Genomic DNA, 17,897 nt, shown 5'->3' with positions numbered 1-17,897 from the left:
CGTGAAGTTCACTCATGGCCATCACTGGTTTCCATGGAAAGGAACTGTGGTCACTGCTAGTTCTGGTCATCATGGGGGAGACCGTGGTCATCCCTGGTCCCCGTGGGAAGGGACAGTGGTCATCCCTGGTTCTGGTCCCCATGGACTGGACTATGGTCACTGGTGGTCCTGGTCACCATGGAAGGGACCATGGCCATTCCTGATCCTGGTCACTATGGGAAGGGACAGTGGTCATTCCTGGTCCTGGTCCCCGTGGGAAGGGACAGTGGTCATTCCTGGTCCTGGGCCCCGTGGGAATGGTCTGTGGTCACCACTGGTCCTTGTCGTCATAGGAGGGACCGTGGTCACTGCCAGTCCTAGTTCACCATGGGAAAGGACTGTGGTCACCGCTGGTCCTGGTCTCCGTGGGAAGGGACAGTGGTCAGCGCTGGTCTGGTCCCCGTTGGAGGGACTGTGGTCACCGCTGGTCCTGGTCCTCGTTGGAGGGACTGTGGTCACCGCCGGTCCTGGTCCTTGTGGGAATGGTCTGTGGTCACCGCTGGTCCTGGTCCCCGTGGGAAGGGACTGTGGTCACCGCTTATCCTGGTCCAGGTGGGAGCGGACCACAGCTACCATGGTGATGGACCCCACGGGGCATACCCGCACCACCCGACACCCAGAGCTCGCGCCGCCAGAGGCCCCAGGTTCCCATCCCCCTCCCCGCCTGGCGCCGGAACCTGCGAGTTCCGGGGCGGCCTCGGGGAGGGGGGCGGCCGCGGCCTCCGGGAGGGGCGGGCGGGACGGACCTAGCCGCCCGGCTCCCCTGACATCCGCGTCTGTGCCGTCCCTGGGGCCTGGTCGATGTCCCAGGCGGCGGCATGCGGCTCCTGTTCCTGGCGGTGCTGCGGCCGCACACGGGGAACGCGGTCACGGCCCAGCGCGTCCGGTAGGTGCGGGCGCAGGGGCCTGCGAAGCTAGGGGTGGGGGGCGGGGAAGCTGGGCGCTCGGCCAGGCCGTCTCCAGGAGCGCCGGGGCCTCCCTGAGCTGCGCGCGCAAACGGACGGGCCGGTGCCTCTGCCCGGCGCGCGGGGGTCGGTGCCTCCCGCCGGGCGCGCGTGTCGCCGGGTCTCGGAGCGGCCGGCGCGTCGGCCTCGCACTTCTCGGTGGAGACCCAGCAGGTGCACAGGCGCGGGGCCGCCCGCGGAGGGCCCGGGAAGGCCTCGCTGCAGAAGCGGGAGAGGGCGGGATCCGCAGGAATGCGGAGCGGGGCTCGCGGAGCTGCGGGTGGGGACGCGTTTCCAGGCCGGGGCGGCGGTGCCAGCCCTGCCCTTGCGGTTTGGGCTCGGCTGTGTGCCGGCGTCCGGGGTCCTGCCCGGCGAAGTACCTGCCCCTCCTCTTCTCCACCCTCTCTATTCTATTCCTGTCTTCCTGACTGGTCAGCTCCTTCACACTCATCCTTTTCTGCCATTATCTTGCGTTATTTATTTACTTGTTGATGTGCGTTCTGGTCACTGGAACGCAAGCCCGGGGGCCCAGGGAGGGAGCTGCCGCGTTAATCCTGCCGCCTCCCGCTTGCCCCGCGGGCGCTCGGCCTGTATTAGCCGGATAAACACCTTCGGGAGGGGAAGCCTGGGGAGTGCCAGGATTAGAGTCTGCAGCTTAACAGAAGCCGTGTGTGTGTGTGTGTGTGTGTGTGTGTGTGTGTGTGTGTGTCTGTGCGCGCGCGCGCGCGCGCGTCTTAAGAAAAACCGACCTGCTTCATGAAATTTCCCGATTTACTCTGCCTTTGTGGACCTGTTTCATCATCAAATTTTTTTTTTAGTGGAGTCTTCTGTTGCCCAGGCCGCAGTGCAGTGATGCAATCTCAGCTCACTGCAACCTCCGCCTTCCAGGTTCAAGTGATTCTCCTGCCTCAGTCTCCCGAGTAGCTGGGACTACAGGGGCACACCACCACACCTGGCTAGTTTTTGTATTTTTACTAGAGATGGGGTTTCACCATGTCGGCCAGGCAGGCTCGTCTCGAACTCCTGACTTCAGGTTATCCACCTGCCTCAACCTCCCACAGTACTGAGTTGACAGGCCTGAGCCACCATGCCTGGCCTCCTCATCATTAAAATGAGCAATTGAGACTCCACCAACATTTTAATGTCCCTTTCAGCTAGTTTATCCTAAAGATCATAAGCAGAAATGACCAAGAGGGGCGACATCAGTTTTCTGAAGTTTGCTGGAAATTTTACATTCAGGTTTCATGGTGCAGGTTTCTATACATAGGTCAGTGATGCTCTGCTTGGGTCTAGCAGTGAGGAACCCTTTGTGGTCCTGGCTCTGTTGGGTGGACCACATCCCAGTGCAGGAGAGGAATGAAGGAGGTGATTTCATATAGGAATTGGTACTATTAAGAAAGCAAAACTAGAAGGCTGAGGCAGGAGAACTGCTTGAACATGGAAGGCAGAAGTTGCAGTGAGTTGATTGAGCCAGGATCATGCCACTGCACCACTGCACTCCTGCCTGGGCAACAGAGTGAGACTCCATCTCAACAACCACCACCACCACCCAAGCCAGGTGCGGGGGCTCAAGCCTATGATCCCAGCACTTTGGGATGCTGAGATAGGAGGATCGCTTGAGCCTGGGAGTTAAAGACCAGCCTGGGCAACATGGTGAAACCCTCATCTCTACAAAAAGTAATTTAAAAATTAGCTGGCATGGTTGTGTGTGCCTGTGGCCCCAGCTACTCAGGAGACTGAGGTAGGAGGAGGTTTGAGCCCAGGAGGTCGAGGCTGCAGTGAACTGACATTGCACCATTGAACTCCAGCCTGGGTGGCAGATCGAGACTCAAAAAAATAAAAAAGCAAAACTGTTAACCGGAAAGGGGTCCCAATCCAGACCCCAAGAGAGGGTTCTTGGATCTCACACAAGAACGAACTCAGGGCGAGTCCTTAGAGTAAAGTGAAAGCAAGTTTAGTAAGAAAATAAAGGAATAAAAGAATGGCTGCTCCATAGAGCAGCCCCGAAGGCTGCTGGCTGCCCTTTTTTTTTTGTTTTTTGAGATAGAGTTTCACTCTTTTGCCCAGGCTGCAGTGCAATGATGGGATCTCGGCTCACTGCAACCTCTGCCTCCCGGGTTCCAGCGATTCGCCTGCCTTAGCCTCTGAGTAGCTGGGATTATAGGCATGCGCCACCACACCTGGCTAATTTTTACATTTTTAGTAGAGATAGGGTTTCGCCATGTTAGCCAGGCTGATCTTGAACTCCTGACCTCAGGTGATCCTCCCACCTCAGCCTCCCAGAATGCTAGGATTACAAGCATGAGCCACTTCGCTTGGCCTTAGTTGCCCATGTTTATGGTTATTTCTTGATGATATGCTAAACGAGGGGTGGATTATTCACATCTCCCCTGTTTAGATCATATAGGGTAACTTCCTGATGTTGCCATGGCATTTGTAAACTGTCATGGCGCTGGTGGGAGTGCAGCAGTGAGGACAATCAGAGATCACTCTCGTTGCCATCTTGGATTTGGTGGGTCTTGGCCGGCTTCTTTACTGCAAACTGTTTTATCAGCAGGGTCTTTATCACCTTGTATCTTGGGCCAACCTCCTACCTCATTCTGTGACTTAGAATTGCCTTCACCATCTGTGAATGCAGCCCAGTAGGTCTTAACCTCATTTTACCCAGCCCCTATTCAAGATAGAGTTGCTCTGGTTCAAAAGCCTCTGAAAAAACTAGATAAAGTGATTGAGAGGCATGATGGTGGGTGGGATGCATTAGATAACATGGTCTGGGAGTCGGTCTCAGGAGACCACATTGAAGCTAAGGTGGGAAAGAGGCCATCACTGAGATCTGGAGGGATGGTCTCAGTAAGGAATAATAGCGAGAACACGGGCCCTGGACTGGAGGAAGCTTGAACTGTGTGAGAAGCAGGAAGGGAGCCAGGGTCACTGAAATGTAAAGTGTGTGGCCGGCACTAGGAAGTGTGTCAGAGAGGCAGGCCAGATCTGGCTTGTACGCGCTGGGGGGAAAGCACTTCATGCTTAAGAAATAATCACCTTTAGGATGGCTGATGATTAGCAGCTCGGGCATGTACCTCCCAGTGAAAGCGCAAAGAACGAGAGGACGCCACACTTTCAGACGAATATTTGTTGCTCACAGACCAGGAGATTCCCAGTGGAGGAGCCCCACGGGTCGCCAGGGCGACTCTTGTGGCCGGCGTGGTGGTTTTGCTGGTGCCTTAGCACGCCAGTTCTTGGTGCAGAGTCCGGAGATTCCCGGGCAGAAAAGCACCATCAATCTTAACACCACTGTTTTGGCCGGCTCAGTGGATTGCTCAGATCTCGGCGCAGGGAATCAACAAGTTGGACGTCAGAGACCCAGTTAGAAAGCCGGTAATTATAAAGACGACAGACGGACAAATATATAATGAAGGGAAGAAACCAGCGTAAAAAGGTAGAGAATACTCAAAATCAGAATGCCTCTCCCTCTACAGGGGATTGCAATTCCTCATCAGTAACGGAACAAGGCTTAATAGATTACACGTGTGTTCCAATAACAGAAGCAGGTTTCAAAACGTGGGTGATAAGAAACTTCTGTGAATTAAAAGAACTTGTTCTAACCCAATGCAAAGAAACTAAGAACCTTGAAAAAAGGTTTGACGAACTGTTAACGAGAATGGACAATTTAGAGAAGAATATAAGTGAATTGATGGAGCTGAAAAACACAACACGAGAACTTCGCGAAGCATGCACAAGTTTAAACAGTCGAATTGATCAAGCAGAAGGAAGGATATCAGAAGTCGAGGACCAGCTCAGTGAAATGAAACGAGAAGACAAGAATGCAGAAAAAAGGATGAAAAGGAATGAGCAAAGTCTCCAGGAAATATGGGACTATGTGAAAAGACCTAATTTACGTTTGATAGGTGTACCTGAATGTGATGAAGAGAATGAATCCAAGTTGGAAAATACTCTTCAGGATATCATTCAGGAAAATTTTCCCAACCTGGCAAGGCAGGGTAATATTCAACTCCAGGTAATACAGAGAACACCACAAAGATATTCTTCAAGAAGACCAACCCCAAGGCACATAATCGCCAGATTTATTAGGGTTGAAATGAAGGAGAAAATACTAAGGGCAGCCAGAGAGAAAGGTCAGGTTACCCATAAAGGGAAACCTATCAGACTTACAGCAGATCTCTCAGCAGAAACCCTACAAGCCAGAAAAGAGTGGGGACCAATATTTAACATCCTTAAAGAAAAGAACTTTCAACCCAGAATTTCCTATCCAGCCAAACTAAACTTTATGAGCGAAGGAAAAATTAAATCTTTTGCGAACAAACAAGTACTTAGAGAGTTCACCACCACCAGGCCTGCTTTACAAGAGCTTCTGAAAGAAGCACTATACATATAAAGGAACAACCAATATCAGCCTTTCCAAAAATATATCAAAAAGCAAAGAACTTTAACACAATAAAAAATTTACATCAACTAATGGGCAAAACAGCCAGCTAGCATCAAACGCCGGTATTAAACCTATATATATTTTAATTGGATAAAAAGCCAAAACCCATCGGTATGCTGCATCCGGGCCCATCTTACATGCAACAATACACAAAGACTCAGAGAGAAGGAGGAAGATTTACCAATCAAACAGAGAGTAAAAATAAACTAATAAACAAAAAGCAGGAGATGCAATTCTCGCCTCTGATAAAGTAGACTTTAAAGCAACAAAGATCAAAAGAGGCAAAGAAGGACATTACATAATGGCAAAAGGATCAATGTAACAAGAAGAGCCAACGATTCTATAGATCAACGAGATAGAAAATTAACAAGGATATTCAGAACTTGAACTCAGACCCGGAACAAGTAAACTTAATAAACATTTATAGAACTCTCCACTTCAAATACACAAAACATACATTACCACCTCACACCTATTCCAAAGGTGACTATATAATTGGAAGTAAATCACTCCTCAGTAATCGCATAGCATTTCATAGGTTTAAATTAAATATTGGTTGGCTGTTTGTTTGTTATCTTCTTCCCTTATTCCTTCCTGACTACATCATTAAGTATAATTATCAGTATAAAAGAGCTTTTCAATACCCATTACTAAATTGCATTCTAGCCTGGGCAAGAAAGCAATACTCCCATTCTCTCTCCCTCTTTCTTTTCCTTCTCCCTCCTCCCCATTCTCTCTCTCTTTCTCTTCCTTTTTCCTCCTATTCTCTCTCAAAAAGAAAAAAAAAAAAAAGAAAGAAAGAAATAATCACCTTTAAATAAAACATGGTAAAACCCCATCTCTACTAAAAATACAAAAATTAACCAGCTGTGGTGCTACAGACCTGTGATCCCAGCTACTCAGGAGGTGGAGGCTTGAGAATCGTTTGAACCTGTGAGGCAGAGGCTGCAGTGAGCCACGATTACGCTACTGCCGCTACTGCGCTCCAGCCTGGGTGACAGAGCGAGACTCCATTTCCAAAAAAAAAAAAAGAAAAACAAAAACAATGTTGAGTGACCAAAGAACCTGAATGGACACAGAGTTAAAAGCTTGCCGGGTCAGGCAAAAAAGAAATATTACCTGTTATTTAATATTTGGCTCCTAACTTGAGCTATAAACCCACATCTTCCAAGGGCCCGAACGCACACCCACCCAAAAGGCCACGTTACTTTTGTCCCAACTCAGAGGTGAATTAACAGAAAAAATAACTGCCTTAGCTGCGCTCCGGAGATTCGCTCCCCCATCATTGCGTTGGAGATGTGCATTTGAAGTTGCCTGTGCTGCTAGGCCTCGGGGCTGCGGAGGGGAAGGAGGGGGGCAGGGTTCATGAAGAAGGCTGACTTCAGCTAAGCTGGAGTGGAAGGCCGGTTAGTCACTGTGCTCTTTCTTTTCCTGGCTGTGCATAAGCAGAATAAAGGCTGCATTTAGTGCTTTGATGTATAATCAGACCCAACGTTTGTTGTCCTTTGTGGGGGTCGGTCAGAGTGTTGGGAAAAACTATATGGAACCTTCTGAAGCTTCTGAAAGGTTGGAAAGTTCTGCAGAGCCCCTGGGAAAGAGTAGCTGAAGGCAGCTGTTCTCTATCCCTGAGGCAGAGGGCAAGGGGTCGGTACAAGGGAGCATAGAGGAAGGTATCTTAAATAGGCTTGTTTACTTATTTGACCAGGAACTGACCTGTGATCCTCCGCAGGTGATGTTCCCTGGAAGGTAGATGTGAATGACCTGCAGGTTGCGTTTGCTCCAGGTCTTTGGCATTGTGCCTACACTGAGTAAAAGCAAGCAGCCGCTCCAGCTTCTCAGGGCTGCCTCTCTGGCCACTGGAGCCAGGCAGTCACCTCGCTGCTCTCACACTGTGTACCGGTGTCTGAGTACTCATTTCATCTGTCGATCGGTCAGGGTCTTCGGGACAGACCCAGTAGGACTTCACCTCCGGAAGGATTGCTGGGGGAAAGACATCTTCTGCCTTGTGAAAGCTTAGGCTCCCTGAGGAAATGATGCTGGTGTCCTGGACAGGTGGGGAGGGAGGTTCCCTTGGTGACTGAGATTCCCTGTGAGCTAATCAGCAGTGAGCAGCGAGGACTGGACATTCTCCTCCAAAATCTCTACCAAAGACCCCAGAGACCGCCCTCAGATGACCCTGGACCCTTGGGGAGGGCGTTCCCCAAATGCATAAATCTGGAGTTCTCATCAGCCTGGCAGAATAGGATGTCAGAATTAGGTAAGGCTAGATTTAAAGAAAAAAAGAAGTGGTTCTATTCTTGCAGAAGTTGGTCATTGTAAATCGACACCCGGACATAAGTAATGGTGTTCAATCCTGATGAATGTATTGGCCTGGGAAGCACAGGATCCTCTGGGACATGTAGGTAGCGACGGATCCCAGACCAGACGTCAGGGAAAGCCTTCTGCTGCCTTCCAAAAAAATGGCAAGGTTTAAACCAAGTTTTCTTTGTGGCTCAGTGTTCTTCGTAATGAGGATGCCAGTATGGGTTGTGAAAGGAATTAAATGAGTTAATACGCTCTCAGCGTTTTTAAAGCAGTGTCTGGAACATAGGCCTAAGCTCTGATTTTTTTATCTTGCTCAATTTCCTGTCTAAGGGGCCTGGGAAGTCATGGCCTACAAACCATAAATTCTCATCACATAGGTTTTATTTGGCCCTATATATCCTGACTTACTTTGCAATCTGACTCTGGCATAACATTATGAGACAAGAAAAAAATTCAAAATATTTAACCCCAAAACATGCTTCTCTGCCTTATCTTGAAATGACCCTGCAAAGCCATCCTTTGTGGGGGAAAATCTGCCTCAGTAAAGAATCTTGGCTGGGCACAGTGGCTTATACCTGTAATCCCAGCACTTTGGGAGGCCAAGGCGAGTGGATCACCTGAGGTCAGGCGTTGGAGACCAGCCTGGCCAACATGGTGAAACCCCATCTCTACTAAAAATACAGAAATGAGCTGGGCATGGTGGCTGCTTGAGTGGCTGAGGCAGGAGAATCACTTGAACCCTGGAGGCAGAGGTTGCAGTGTGCTGAGATCACGCCACTGCACTCCAGTCTGGGCAATAGAGTGAGACTCTGTCTCAGAAAAACAAAACAAAACAAAAAGAATCCCTATTAACATGGCTAGATCTTTTCTTCCAGGCCCTCCCAATCCTGAAGGGATTAGCTAAGAGTCTAGCACCTTTTAAAGATCTGAAGAAGGAACATTTGTCATCTGTTGTCTCTAAGGGCAGCCACTGTAAGACTTCAAAAGAACCTTGGTGTCCACAATCTTTTATCTTAACATGAACATTTCCTTTCTATGGATCCCAGGTCCTAAAACAAGCCTCAACCAATTGTTAACCAAAAATGTTTAAATTTACCTACTGCCTGGAAGTGCCCCTCCTCCCTCCCCCCACCCCCTGCTTTGAGCTGTCTGGCCTTTCTGAACCAAACCAATGTATTTCTTAAATGAATTTGATTGATGTCTCATGCCTTCCTAAAATACATGAAACCAAGCGGTGCCCTGACCACCTTGGGCACATGTTCTCAGGACCTCCTGAGGTCTGGGTCACTCATATTTGGCTCAGAATAAATCTCTTAAAATATTTTACAAAGTTTAACTCTTCATCAACAATAGTATACACTTAATGAATGTGAGCTATTGATTAGAATAATGGAGCTTAGTGAGGTGGGAGAACAGAGCAGAAGGTGTCTTAGGCAGAGGGTCAGCTGATGGAACGGGAAGAGAATATCTCTTCTAGAACTGAGAATCACGCAGCCTTCACAGCAGAGAATACTGTAGATCAGTGACTCTGTCACTGGGGCAGAGAGGATGTGCCAAGGAGGGGGAGCAATGTCGACCCCCGGGGTCGTTGGGTGAGGTCTGGAGACATATTTGGCTGTCACAGCTAGTGTTGGGGGCTACTGGCATTGATGGGATGCCACTCAGCACCCGGTAGTGCACAGGACAGCCCCTCCCCACAAGTGACTCCACTCCACTTGTGAGTAGTGCTTTGCTGATGAACCTTCTCTAGATGTGGCTTGGAGAGACAGGGCCACGCAACACCGATTTTGTGCCAAAAACAGGATTGCACCGTGAAAGACCATGAGATTTGTGTGTAGCTGAATATCATGTATGCGTTTGGGTTTGGCATATTTAAGAAGTAAAATGAACAGGCCTTGGCAGTTGAGTGTGGGGAGTGAGGGAGAGAAAGACCCATGATTTCCTTCATTATAGAGGGAAAATATTGGGAAAAAAAAAAACAGGGAAATCTAAGGCTTCTGCTGTGTAGTAGCCTTTTAGAAGATGTAGGTGATAGACTGGAATAAAGGATTTCTTGGACAAAAAAATCGGGAGATCAGTAACTTGAGAATCAATGTTACATTGTCTGTGTGTCACCTTTTTTTTTTTTTTTGAGATGGAGTTTCTCTCTTGTCACCCAGGCTGAAGTGCAATGGTGCGATCTCAGCTCACTGCAACCTCCACCTCCCGTGTTCAAGCAATTCTTCTGCTTCAGCCTCCCGAGTAGCTGAGATTATGGGCATGTGCCACCACACCTGGCTAATTTTGTATTTTTAGTCCAGACGGAGTTTCTCCATGTTGGTCAGGCTGGTCTTGGACCCCTGGCCTCAGGTGATCCGCCCGCCTTGTCCTCCCAAACTTCTGGGATTAAAGGTGTGAGCCACTGCGCCCGGCCTGTGTATCACTTTAAATATTCTTCAGGGTATGTAAATTTTCTTTGAGTATAACCTGTGAGCTGCTAGTGAGTATTCTGAATACCCTAATGTGGCACCTAAGCACTATAACATTAGAAACCTACATCAGAAGATTTGTTCATTAGCATAAAGCATCCAGAAATTAGGCCAGGCGGGGTGGCTCACACCTGCAATCACAGCACTTTGGGAGGCCGAGGCAGGCAGATCACCTGTCAGGAGTTCAACACGAGCCAGGCCAATACGGTGAAACCCCGTCTCTACTAAAATGCAAAAATTAGCTGGATATGGTGGCAGGCGCCTGTAGTCCCAGTACTTAGGGGGCTGAGGCAGTAGGATCTCTTAAACCCAGGAAGCAGAGGTTGCAGTGAGCCGAGATTGCACCACCGCACTCTAGCCTGGGCAACAGAGTGAGACTCTGTCTCAACAACAAAAAAAATGAGTGGTTTCTAAGATACGTGTTTCACTGGGAAGATGACACAGGCTTTTGACCAAGAAGTCAGAGAGCCCTCACCTGCTGGGCAGCCCTTGAGATTGACAGCTCTATTTGGTCTTGTGTCCTGGCCATAACCGTCTGTCATCTGCCTCAACTAGATTGGCTGGTGTGGCTGCCAGTACGGTCCAGTGTAGACTCCACCCTTGGAGAACACGGAGAGGTGTGCCACCCGGCAGAGTAGACCGTTTGTGTGTGCGTGGCTGAATCTGGACTGAGAGTTCATCTCATTGTAGGGCACACCCAGTGGTGAGCTGGGGAGAAGTCACAGAGTCCCCGCCCCGCTCCGATCCCCTGAGAATGAACATTTGCCAGGAGAGCCAGGCCATCCTCATAGAACCAGGCAAATTGGTCTAGGTCAGTTTCTAACAGTGAAGTTCAAAATTAAAAGCAGCTGTGGTAAGTGAAAAAATAGAGTCCGAAACCCAGAGAACAAAGTTCATTTCACCTGCGGAGGGGGAGTCAACTGCACGAGGAGCACATGTGAAGAGTACTCACAGAGAGCAAGTCATGGAGTTGTTTCAAAGGGCCCCCTGTGATGCTAAAATAGGAGGCTAGTCCTCGGAGACATTGAACTCATCCTCTAAAGCCTGAGTGAAAAAGCGCCACCCGTCCGGGGGCAAAAAAGCGCCGCCCGTCCAGGGGCGAAATGCAGCCTCCCTGCCAGTATCGTAAATAACGTTGTAGCAGCCCCAGCGATACTGCGCACTCACGCGTTGTTTGGGTTTCTGCTTCTGCTTCTCAGGGGCAGAATGGTGTAGTTAGAACAGACACCCTCTGACACACAAACCCAAAGGTGTTTCCTCTCTGTCCGCTTCCAGGAAAGGCCTTCTGACCCCTGCTCTACATGGTGGTGTCAGATACTCGCTAGATAACTGAGTTGCATGCCTGGTGTGTTGTCTGCAGAGCTGCCGAGGGTACTGGGGAAAGGCATGAAGACGGCCGTGTAAAGAACAAAGTAGGGAACTCCGAGGGGCCGACCAGTCCAGCCGGGAGTGTGTTGACATTAGAACGATAGCAAATGTCGTCACATTGATAGCTGGATTTTGTGCAGAGGGGCGGTGACCGCGTGTTTCTGTTTCTCCGTCTGGAATGTGGAGTACTAAAGTGTGTTTGTCTGGACGGGAAGCACTTCAGATAAGGCGGGCGGATTGGAGCGTTAAACAGCATTGAGCAGAAAGGAGGGAGCAAAGGAAGAAATGTAAACACTGCTTGCATACGAGGCAGCGCTTTCCTTCCAAGCCCAGCTGCTTTCTGGTCTCCTCTGTGAATTCTCTGTGATTGCCAAGCATTTGGGAAGAAAAGAAACTATGAGGAAAAGTTCTCGATATTTTCTTTCAAGGAGTCAAAGGAAATTGTGAGTGCATATGAAGTCAAGATTTGGAGGCTATTTTATTTTTTTCCATTTTCTTTTGTTTAAGATTTTGTTACCATTTTTTCCACTTTCAAAGATAGCCATTGAGGCCAGACACAGTGGCTCACACCTGTAGTCCCAGCATTTTGGGAGGCTGCGGCAGGCAGATTGCTTGAGCTCAGAAGTTTGAGACCAGCCTGGGCTACGTGGTGAAACCCCATCTCTACAAAACATACAAAAATTGGCTGAGCATAGTGGTCCCAGCTACTCAAGGGCTGAGGCGGGTAGATCACTTGAGCCGGGGGAAGTTGAGGCTGCAGTGAGCCATTATTGCACCACTGTTGCCTGGGTAGCAACAGAATGAGACCCCGTCTCTCTCTCTCTCTCTCTCTCTCTCTCTCACAGACACACACACACACACAGAAAAAGAAAGTTGTTAATATCTTCATTCAGCAGATATTTTTTGAGCATCTGCATGGGTACAGTGCTGGGTAGTTGCTACACAGCTGGCATCATGCAGCCCCTGCCCTCAGGCGGCAGCCGCTCAACCACAGAGAGCTTCTGCATGTCAGCTCAATCCTAAGCATTGTCATTTGGAAGACAAGTATAGCATGACAGCATGGAAGACAGACACAAGCATGAAATTACCCAGACATTTATCTGATTGTGATATGATCAGTGCTGTGACCAAAAAGTGCAGGGAGATGACAGAGAGAGGACTCTGAATAGAGCTGACCTAGTTCTAGAGGACAGAGGGTCCAAGGAAGAACTCTCCCTTCCCACTGAAGGTTCACTGAAAACCAGCTGACCAAAGACAGATTCATGGGGGACATGCACACACCTGTATTGGTCATAGTTTTACGTGACATGGGAGCCTAAGCCCCAAAGAGAAATGAGAGACTGTCCAATTTCTGCTTAGGTTCAACAAGGCACAGACAGCCACATAGAAATAGGATCAGACAAAGAGGGTCTGATGGAGCACCGATGGACGGCCTGGGGAAGCCCAGCAAGGCGTGCCTGTCTGGATTCTTCTTGGCTTCTCTGCAGCCTTCCTTCCTTCTGGGTACAAGGCCCTCTCTGGAATGGGGGTTTTATGACCTACAGTCAAACAAGGTAGTTTGGATAATTTCTTTATGGCCAGGTTTTACAAAGGAAGGCAGGGTAAAGTTAGAGTAATAATTTTGGGTTTTATGACTGGTTTTAGGGAGAAGGAGTTCTGGTTTCCATGAACCACCGTGGAGAAGAGGAATTCTAGTTTCTCTGGGTAACCTCTGGGGAAAATGAGGGGCCAGAGACGGGGGCGGGAAAGTGTCAGAGAGAGTTGCCAAGGCCTTCATTTTGGGGTTTCTTTTCTCTGAGCCCCAACCAGGGTCTGGGAAGTCTTCTTCCAGAAATAACATCTTCTTTGACATACAGTTTATTTTTATTTTTATTATTATGTTTTGAGACAGAGTCTCTGTCACCCAGGCTGGAGTGCAGTGGCACAATCTTGGCTCACTGCAACCTCTGCCTTCCAGATTCAAGCAGTTCTCCTGACTCAGCCTCCTGAGTAGCTGGGATTACAGGTGTCCGCCACCATGCCCAGCTAATTTTTTGTGTTTTTAGTAGAGATGAGGTTTCACCTTGTTGATCAGGCTGGTCTCAAATTCATGACCTCAAATGATCCGCCCACCTCAGCCTCCCAAAGTGCTGGGATTACAGATGTGAGCCACTGTATCCAGCCCCATTAAAAAAATAGTCTTTTTAAAAAATTGAAATATAATTCACATACCATAACCTTCATCCTTTTAAAGTGTACATACCAGGGATTTAGTGTATTCATAAAATCACGCAACCGTCACTCCTGTCTAATTTCAGAACATTTCCATCACTCTCAGAAGAAACCCATATCTGTCAGCAGTCACTCCCCTTCCGTTCCTCCGCCAGCCCCTGGCAAATGGTTGGCTTCCTTTGGTCTCCAGGAATGGGCCTATTCTGGATGTTTTGTAGGAATGGGATCATATGCCATGTGGTCCCTTTTGTGGGCTTGGCCTAAAGCATCAGTCCTTCATTCCCATGTGGCCGAGGAATGTCCCATCGGCCGGATGTACACATTTGCTTGTCCACTCCTCAACTGGAGAATGGAGGGCCTCTGGGACATTTCCACTTTAGGGTTATCCTGAGTAGTCGTCTGTGAGCATTTGTGTGTGGGAAGTAACTTCAGCTGGGGCCATCAGGGCCATTAGCGAGGAGAGAGGGTGGAGGCTGGGAGTGCATTCCGGGCAGAGGGAACTGTATGTGTGGAGGATGCCCTGAGCCAGGAAGGAGCTTGTGAGACCCCACAGAGGAGTTGGCTGAGGTCCAGTGGACAGGCTCGGGGGCGGCATCCGGTCACTGTCATTGTCACCTTGTAGATTCTGGGTTTAAAGCTGTCAGGATTGAAGGATGAGAGATAGAGGTTGCTGCTTTAAGAACAAAGAAAGTGTATAGATCTGCTGGGTTTGGTGGCTCACGCCTGTAATCCTAGCACTTGGGCAGACCGAGGTGGGCAGATCACCTGAGGTCAGGAGCTCGAGACCATTCTGGCCAACATGGTGAAACCCCATCTCTACTAAAAATACAAAAATTACCTGGGTGTGGTGGTGCACACCTGTAATCCCAGCTACTTGGGAGGCTGAGGCAGGAGAATTGCTTGAACATGGGAGATGGAGGTTTGAACCAAGATTGCGCCACTGTACTCCGGCCTGGGTGACAGAGCAAGACTCTATCTCAAAAAAAAAAAAAAAAGCATACAGATTGGAATTCTATGTGGAAGGACCCTGTGATGCCGTGGCAGGGGGCAGAGAAGAGCTCTAGGTGGCCTCCCAGGGTCTGGCTGGTGCCACTGGGTACATGCTGGGCAGGTCCCTGCATGTGGAATACTGGCTGATGCCAGCTTGGCTAGGGCAGGAGAGTTTTAACATGCTGAGTGTGAGGTGCCTGTCAGGTGACACACTACATTTTTCTTCAGTTGGGGCAATTGGAACCCACGGATGCTCAGAGAGGCTCTGGGCTGAAGATGAGAAGCTGAGGCTGGGATGAAGTTTGCTTAGGACTGAACTAGGGGTGGCAGACTGGGAGATAACAGGATCAGAAAGCAGATAGGATGGGAAGGCAGAGGGCCCCAGAAATCCAGAAAATTTAGGGAAGCCAAAGAAGAGGAATTTCCCAAGCAGGAGAGCCGGTTAGCGATGCTGGATGGTGCCAACAGGTCCATCTGCTCAAGAGGTGAAAGGGGCAATGGGAGTTGGCACCTGAACATCCGTGGAGATCTTGTCTGATCTTGTTCCACAGGAGTGGTGGCCGGTGGAAGCCCAGGAGTGAGCAGGCACGGGAGACAGAGCTGGTGAATGTGTGTGACACTTTCATTTCCAAAAGTCTTTTTTTTTTTTTTCTTTTTTGAGACAGAGTCTCGCTCTGTGACCAGGCTGGAGTGCAGTGGCACAGTCTTGGCTCACTGCAACCTCTGCCTCCCAGGATCAAGTGATTCTCCAGCCTCAGCCTCCTGAGTAGCTGAGACTACAGGTGCCCGTCAGCATGCCCAGATAATTTTTGTATTTTTAGTAGAAACAGGAATTCACCATGTTGGCCAGATGGTCTCGATCTCTTGACCTTGTGATCCGCCTGCCTTGGCCTCCCAAAGTGCTGGGATTACAGGCATGAGCCACCGCACCCAGCCAGAAGTCCTTTTGTGATGGATAGGGGAGGAGAGAGCAGAGCCTGGCTGGGGAGGATGCTGGGTTGCTGAGGAAACCTTGGAAGGGGCTTGGGCATAGCCCATGCTGCCTGAAGGTGAGTGAGAAGAGGAAACAGGAAGAGGCAGGGCTGTCGGGGGGAAACTCAGCCTGAGCATTAGGGTGGGGCTGGAGAAGGAGTGCAGCCTCTGCTGGGACCCCTGGGAGAGGCCCAGAGGCCTGCAGGTGCCAGCGGGGTGGGCTTGGGGGAGGCACTTGAGGGTATGGCTGTCTTGCAACTGTAATTTTCTCTATAGAGGAGGCAAGGGTGTGAGCTACTGGTGGCAGGATGGTTAAGGACCTCAGAGGCTGGAGGAGAGGGAAGGTGTCACCACCCCAGCCCTCCCTGGCTCATTGCCAAGCCTCTTAGCCTGTCTTTTCTCACTTTCTTTCTTTTTTTTTTTTTTAAGATGGGGTTTCACCCTGTTGGTCAGGCTGATCTTGAACTCCCAACCTCAGGTGATCCGCCCGCCTTGGCCTCCAAAGGGCTTGGATTACAGACGTGAGCCACCACGTCCGGCCTCTTTTCACTTTCAACACAGCAGGCAGGCTGAGTGTGCTGATTTGCTGAGCCAGATTGCGTCTCCTCTGCTTCATACCCAGCACACGCCGAGGCTTCTGCCAGGACCTGCCATGCCCTGTGCTGTGGGCCCCTCAGTGACAAACCCTTCCCAGACCCCGTGACCTCCCAAATCCCAGCACATCCCATGTCAGCCCCACAGCACCTGCTTTTCCCACTGAGGTGATTTTTTGTTTATTTGAATTTATGTATTTTTAGAATTCACATTACCATTTTTAGTTTGATAACTAGTAATTGTGATATTTATGGGATACAATGTGATGTTTTGGACTATGAACACACTGCGGGATGATTATATCACACTAATGAACATGTCTATCGCCTGGAAGACAGTTGGTATTCAGTATCTGTGGGTTCCACGTCTGCAGCTCCAAGCAACTACAGATCAAAATGTTAAAATAATTATACAAATAAAAAGCAATACAGGCCGGGCACGGTGGCTCACTCCTGTAATCCCAGCACTTTGGGAGGCCAAGTTGGGCGGATCACATGAGGTCACAGGAGTTTGAGAACAGCCTGGCCAACACAGTGAAACCCCGTCTGTACTAAAAATATAAAAATTAGCCAGGTGTGGTGGCATGCACCTGTAATCCCAGCTACTCAGGAGGCTGAGGCAGGAGAATCGCTTGAATCCAGGAGACAGAGGTTGCAGTGAGCCGAGATCATGCCACTGCACTCCAGCCTGAGCAACAGAGCGAGACTCCTCTGCCTCAAAAAAAACAAAAACAAAACAAACACACCAAAACAATGCAGCATAACAACTACTGACATGGCATTTCCATTGTATTAGGTATTATAAGTAATCTAGAGATCATTTAAAGTATATGGGAGGAGGTGTGTGTGTGATATGCAAATGCTATGCCATTTTATAGCTGGGACTTAAGCATCCCTGGATTTTGTTATCCACGATGGTCCTGGAACCAGTCCCCAACAGATACCCAGGGATGACTGTACTTAGTATTTTTTGTAGCAAAAACATATAAAACCTTTTTTTTTCTTTCGAGAGGGAGTCTCACTCTGTCGCCCAGGCTGGAGTGCAGTGGCAAGATCTCCGCTCACTGCAACTTCCACCCCCCAGCTTCAAGCAATTCTCCTGCCTCAGACTCCTGAGTAGCTGGGATTACAGGCCCCTGCCACTACGCTCGGCTAATTTTTGTATTTTTAGTAGAGATGGGGTTTCACCATGTTGGCCAGGCTGGTCTCGAACTCCTGATCTCAGGTTATCCACTTGCCTCAGCCTCCCAAAGTGCTGGGGTTACAGGCCTGAGCCACCCCATCTGGCCCAAAATCTTTCTTTAAATAAGCAAATTTGAAATATACAATATGTTATTATTGACAATGATCATCATGCTGTACACCTTGTTCCTCCTCTTGCCCCCCACCACACCCCACAGCAGCCTCTGGGAACCACCATTCTGCTCTCCACTTCCGTGTGCTGGACTTTCTTGGCTCACGGCAACCTCCACTTCCCTGGTTCAAGTGATTCTCCTGCCTCAGCCTCCCGAGTAGCTGGAATTACAGGCATGCACCGCAATAGCTGGCTATTTTATGTATTTTT

General features: G+C 49.4%; 1 protein-coding gene across 4 annotated transcripts in view; it reads left to right on the top strand.

Annotated features, from left to right (window-relative positions):
- The first annotated feature begins 779 nt into the window (after nucleotides 1-779).
- GLT1D1 (glycosyltransferase 1 domain containing 1) overlaps nucleotides 780-17,897 on the top strand; it is a 121,405-nt gene continuing 104,287 nt past the window's right edge. For 3 of the 4 annotated variants that reach the window (XM_064379576.1, XM_064379577.1, XM_064379578.1), the window contains exon 1: nucleotides 858-925. In XM_064379576.1, coding sequence (XP_064235646.1) covers nucleotides 858-925 — 68 coding nt within the window. Of the gene's footprint in view, nucleotides 926-17,897 lie in introns of all 4 variants that reach the window. The other variant, XM_064379575.1, reaches the window with a different exon arrangement.

This window comes from Aotus nancymaae, unplaced genomic scaffold (genome assembly GCF_030222135.1).
Source record: "Aotus nancymaae isolate 86718 unplaced genomic scaffold, 86718_ANA_hifiasm-v0.15.2.pri h1tg000021l, whole genome shotgun sequence".
NCBI classification, from domain to species: Eukaryota; Metazoa; Chordata; class Mammalia; order Primates; family Aotidae; genus Aotus; species Aotus nancymaae.
The sequence above is the reverse complement of the archived record's forward strand: the minus strand, read 5'-3'. Positions and strand labels throughout refer to the sequence as shown.